Source organism: Gossypium hirsutum, chromosome A13 (genome assembly GCF_007990345.1).
Source record: "Gossypium hirsutum isolate 1008001.06 chromosome A13, Gossypium_hirsutum_v2.1, whole genome shotgun sequence".
NCBI classification, from domain to species: domain Eukaryota; kingdom Viridiplantae; phylum Streptophyta; class Magnoliopsida; order Malvales; family Malvaceae; genus Gossypium; species Gossypium hirsutum.
Genome location: NC_053436.1, coordinates 48,225,570 through 48,231,532, shown reverse-complemented (window position 1 = coordinate 48,231,532; position 5,963 = coordinate 48,225,570). Strand labels below are relative to the sequence as shown.

The 5,963-nt window shown below is 32.8% G+C and overlaps 1 protein-coding gene across 2 annotated transcripts; it reads left to right on the top strand.

The window, feature by feature from the left end:
• The first annotated feature begins 572 nt into the window (after window positions 1-572).
• On the top strand, window positions 573-3,950 carry LOC107901722 (probable folate-biopterin transporter 7). Of its 2 annotated transcripts, XM_016827834.2 has the most exons (3): window positions 584-1,101; window positions 2,417-3,477; window positions 3,567-3,947. In XM_016827834.2, the coding sequence occupies exons 1-2, from the start codon at window positions 819-821 to the stop codon at window positions 3,451-3,453; spliced, it is 1,320 nt and encodes a 439-aa protein (XP_016683323.1). In that variant the 5' UTR covers window positions 584-818; the 3' UTR covers window positions 3,454-3,477; window positions 3,567-3,947. The 2 variants fall into 2 exon arrangements, with proteins under 2 accessions (XP_016683318.1, XP_016683323.1); XM_016827829.2 differs by having other exon boundaries at window positions 573-1,101; window positions 2,417-3,950.
• The last annotated feature ends 2,013 nt before the right edge of the window (window positions 3,951-5,963 follow it).

Sequence of the window (5,963 nt, the reverse complement as noted above, 5' to 3'; positions counted from 1 at the left end):
TTAGCATAACCCATTTATACAGTTTAATAAATTGACAACACTTCAAATATAGACATTGTCTTCAAATAGATTCAATACCAGGAAAGTAGTCACTTTTTCGGCACTCAATGGTTAATTTCACATTTTTGAACATGTAATATATCCCTTTTCCTGTGGTTTGCCTTTTTCATTTTTAATTATTATTTAATTTTGATATTTTTTATTTATAAAATTTAAATATTTTTGTTTATTTTATATAAATTTTAAATTATGCGATTACGTACATAAGACTTATGTTAGGAAAAAATAAATTAGCTCACGGGGAAAAAAAATAAGTATCAAAATTTGGCTTAGAAAAATTATTGGTACAAATGATGCTATATCGAAACATATTTGAGTCTTCTAAGAAAATAAGTTCCAGTCAAGCTTATTTTAAGAAATATTCTTTTTACAATATTATGATAATAAAAATTACTACTATTAAATTACGTATTTAACTTTTTTGTAAAAAAAGCCTCCGGAATAGGCGGGTGTTCACTCTATAGTTTTCCTAAAACTAAATAAATATTCCAGAAACATTTATTCGAAAAAAAGGAGCCAAAAAGACAAAGTGAAAGAGGAAAAAGTCAGTGCAAATTAAAAATGCAAGGAAAAACACATATTGTTATAGTTGAAAACACAAAAAAATAGAAAACCGATTTAACCACCGCCACTGCCACCTTCACCTTCTCCACCGTCCCTGCCACCATTTTAACCATCTCGTAAACAGTTGAAGGAAAAAACAAAAGAAAACTCACAAAATATAATCCTTTTTCTGTTGAATCGTTATTGTTGTTTTGATGTCAGCTAAAGAAGATGCCAAGGGAAGGCGGCCTGGGAAAGGGAAGGCCAAATGGATCCGGATTCTTCTCGGAGTTGGGTATTGGGTCCAAGGTTTCAGGTGTTTTCCATGGATGGCTGTTAACTTTTTTCTGAAAGATAGTGTTAAAGTAGACTCTTCAACTCTTCAAATTCTTCAGAATTCGGTTAATCTCCCTATGGTTGGGAAGCCCATCTATGGTGTCGTTTCCGATGCCGTTTATATTTCTGGCCAGCACCGTGTTCCTTATATCGCCATTGGTGGTAAAAGCTTTTAATTCTTTTGGTCATTTTTCATCCTCCTGTTTTCTGTTTAATCCAATAATTTGACAGTCTGTTTCATTCTGGAAAATGGGAAATATTTTTCTCATGATTATCTGTTCCTTTTATTTTATGATTCTAGGAATGTTAGTTTATATGTGATTTTTTAAATTATATATTTATAATTATTTTCATTGGAGTAATTTGGATTTAACTTATCTGTTATGCATAATTTTCTATTGTCTGACTTCAATAGTGGAAAATATGTTTGCAAAGGAAGAAGAATTAAGGGTTAATATTACTCCATTATTGCTTTGCTAAGATCCATTTACTTTTCAGTTTTTAAGTATGATCCTTTAGAGGCCCATAAAAAAAATACCCTTAGAAAAATTGAACATACTTGTTTGACACTATTTGACACCTGTCGTATTTGACACTTGCACTTGAGTTCAAGTCACGGGGTTAAATTTTAAATTGTTATGAAAAAGTTAGGATATTGCAACCGATAAGCCTTGTTGTGTGTGTTTCTCCTTCTGATTACTTTTGGTGTCATTTTCAAGCATTTCATTTCGAAAAAACAAAGTTATTGTGCTGGGCAATAATATTAGCAGTGAGGAATAGAATACAGCTGAAGCAAACATGTGGTCCCGATTTGGAAGTTAAGATCATATATATACATTTGTATTGCAACAATTCTCCTTGTTATAGGCAAGATATCAAGTCTCACATGCAAATATAAATGGCCAGCCACCAGCAGTTAAGCTGCGGCTGGCATTGAGTACTTGCATACAATAATCAAGTGTCAGTGAGGCCTTCTGCTTTTATCTCATTCATATGAGTATGAGAAGATCAGTGATTCCAAGCTTTGTATGGATGTCAAAGTTACCTAGGTGTCAGCAGATCTGTTAAAAAGCATTATGTACAGTGAACTGAATATGAGTTCTTGGATTTGATTAGCTGCTGGACATTATATTCATAATTATGTGTGTTTGTCAGTTTACCTGGATACCATAGTTTTGTGGAAATACAATCTCTCATTCATACAGAATATGGCTTATAGATTATTTGACATGTCTTGAGAACAGTAAGATTTAATGGAGGCAAAGTTGTCGCTGAATTTACTCTTTATTCTACCATGTCATCCTGGCTGCTGTTGTTTTCAGCATTAGTGTTCTTGTTGAAAGCAAGGTTCAATACCAGTAGACCTGGATTACAAGTTGCAAGTTAGGTCGTGTTTCACTTAGTACTGCTGTACCTTTTTTAAAGTTGAATTTTTATATTCATCTTAGTAATAGATTTTGTTGTTTCCTTGCTGCAGCTTTCTTACAGGCAATGTCATGGCTAACAATAGTGATACTTTCACAATCAAACATATCAGTTGTCACATTGAGCTTATATCTTCTCCTCAGTAACCTTGGCGCTTCAGTAGCTGAGGTTGCTAACGATGCCATTGTTGCTGAGATGGGAAAATCTGAAAATTCTCAATCAGCTTCCTCAGGTGAGCTCCAGTCATTTGTTTGGATGGCTTCTTCTGTTGGTGGAGTCCTTGGAAACCTGTTAGGTGGCGCTGCCATTGACAGATTTTCGCCCCAGTCAATGTTCATCTTTTTCGGACTTCTCCTTGTGCTCCAGTTTCTTATAACTATCTCTGTTCCTGAACGCTCTCTTAACCTTCCAAAAAGTCCATCAAATGTTGGGATCAGGAAACAGCTTTCAGAACTTTCAGCTGCCCTACAAAAACCTGAGATAGCTTACTCAATAGCCTGGTTTGCTGCATCATATGCCATAATTCCAGCACTGACAGGAACAATGTTCTTTTACCAAACACAGTATTTGAAGATTGATGCCGCTGTATTGGGAATTTCTAAGGTGTTTGGCCAGGTAGTAACTCTGTTATGGGGTATCATCTACAATCGTAGCTTAAAGTCAGTCCAACCAAGGAAACTGATTGAAACTATTCAGGCAACAATGGCAGTATTCATGATTTCAGATGTGTTGTTTATTAAAGGGATTTATCGACAGATGGGGGTGCCAGACTCTATCTACATTGTGGTTTTCTCTGGTGTCTTGGAGGTTCTATTCTTCTTCAAGATCCTGCCGTTTAGTATTCTGATAGCTCAACTCTGCCCTCGAGGATGTGAAGGGTCTCTAATGGCATTTGTAATGTCTGCTGTAGCCCTTGCATTCATAGTGAGCGGATACCTTGGTGTTGCATTGGCATCATACTTGGGGGTCACAGGAAATGATTTTTCTGGATTACCTCTTGGCCTTCTAATTCAGGCAGTTTGTACCTTCCTGCCGCTATTTTCATCATCATGGATACCTGATCAGAAATCTAAAACCAGGACAGAGTAAATAATGTCAGTCCTTTCAAGAATGGTATGAAATGCATCCATGGTGCCGTTTTAGCCTTATTTCGTTTTGAACATGATTGCTTTTTACTAACATTCTTTATTTTATTTTCACAGCAATATTTATTATGAACATACAAACAATAAGAACAGTCACAGGTAGTTTTAGGAACTTCGCTATAGACATGATATCTTTGGACTGGTTATTGCAAGTGAAGGAAAGATTTTAAGACTTAAATCAGTCAAAAAAACTTGGTATATATAGTGGCCAGTAATGTATGTGAGAATGAGATAGCTTCTTTTTTTTTTTTTTTTTTTTTTTCTATTAACCTGATTTTGGTGGAATGTAGTTGAAATTGTTGTGTTTGAGTTGCAAATTAAGAGCAGCCGAAACAGATATGAACATTTTAACGGTCTCTATTTTATTTTTTCCGCAGAACCCTAGCAGAACTTGTTTGATGCCTCTTTATCAATTGGCTTGTTAATAATTTACCTTTGCGTTCTTCATTGTCGTCTCAGATTAGGATCTAGGCCATAAATTTTCAACACTGTATCATTATCATTCATGTGTAGCACTTTCTAATATCATTTCAGCCCTCAAAATTTTTCTTGGGTCAGAATTAAGTAGTATTATTTTAATTATTTTTATGATAGTAAAATTTAAATTTTATTATTTTAATAGTTTATATCTTTATAAAATAAAATAAAATAGTTATTATTTTTTAGTCAAAGTGTAATTTTACTATTATTAATTTAAAATTTTATAAATTATAAAAGATGTAAATAAAAAAATTATTTTCTAGTTTAGAGAGTCGGGCTCCTACCAGCTTTCCAGCTCCACTAATTTCAGTTGTTTTATATGTTTTGACTTTTTATCTTTGTTAAAGTATTTAACTTATGAATATGAAGATCTGACTTTTTAAGATGTTTTAAATGCAAGTTAAAAGAAATGTGACACTCATATTAGACAAGTATCCATATTTGAAACTCACATTTGAGTTTAAGCAACATAATTTTTGATAATACTATATCTTCTTTTCAATTTCTTGTTTTATCTTTTTACTTAGGGTATAAAATTCACTCATTTGCATGAAATTAAATGCCAAAATTCGGATTTCACCAAAAGATGTTCAGTGATTCCGAATTCCATTTTGATAATTTCAGTAGACTTTGCTCAATTCTCAGAAGGCTACTTCATTTAATACTGCTAAACCAATAAAATACCAGCCAAATCAGGTATCAAATCTTCAAAATGCGTTCGCAACAATGTCTAGATTCACAAGACAAGCAACAAAGACTAGAATCAATAAACATGGTGTTGGAACAGCCAAATAACTAAATAGTAAACTCCTATTGGCAAAGCATCTATGTTTTATATTATTCAAACTCTTGGTTTGTTATAAAATATTCGGCTATGTTGGCATAGATTTTGATATGATTATAGAAACACCTTTTAAAAAGACGATGAAACCTTAAAAATATAGATAAATCTCAATAAAAGATTAAAAAACTAATTTATATGAAAAAGTACATCCCATTGAGCCCTCAGTGATTAAAAAAAATCAATTAACCATTTTTGTTAACGAAAACCGTCAGTTAATCGGTAATTGTCAACCTCATTGACGAGAGCAACCAAAAATTGTCACGTGACAATATTCTACTGTGGCATACCTTGCCAACAAAAATAAAAAATAAAAAAATTAGTTCAAAAAAGAAATTAAAGAATATTCTTTTCAAAAATTTAAATTTAAAAAAATTAATTTTTCAAAAAATAAGATTTTTTTAAGAATAATTAAAGTGCGCATATAAAATGAATCTACATAAATAGTTGTCTAATCCATTTTAGATGAATGAACTTCAAAAATTTTAAGAAATTATTACAAATTTTTAAAAAAAATATACAAAATTTCAAATGCACATAAACTAAAAAAAAATTTTTATTAAAAATTTATATTGAATAGATATACATATATATGCTCACTCGATTGCCGAGATCAAGCGACGCGAAGCATTACTGTTCAGGCCCTCAACCGAAACCATTACTCTTTTGGGGGCTGTGGTTCAATCCTCCTTTGTCGTTCAGGTGGGCTTTGAACAATCTCGCCATTAACAAACAACTCAGCTGCAAATGTTTATCCCAACATAGACCATAGGTGTGTGAGATTTACAATGTGAAGCAAAATGAACCAAATTCCGTACAAGAATAACAACTACAGAAGATAAACTCAGAAAGAACCATAGAAAAAGAAGTTTGTTCATCGTTTATTTGATTATTTCCTTTTCGAGAAAGGCAAACTGATCTATGACAAAGATTATCACGAGAACCGTAGAACTAGTTAAAAAGCAAAATTTTATGTATCTTCTCCGAGAACTCTGCAATGCTGAAAACGCAACAAAGAGGAGTACCGAAAGGATTTCGATGTGAGTCCATTAGCATTCAAAGCTACTCATTGCCAGCTAAAGGCTATTAGCTTTGCCAAGATAGACTGAGATAAATTGCTCTTAAACAGATTG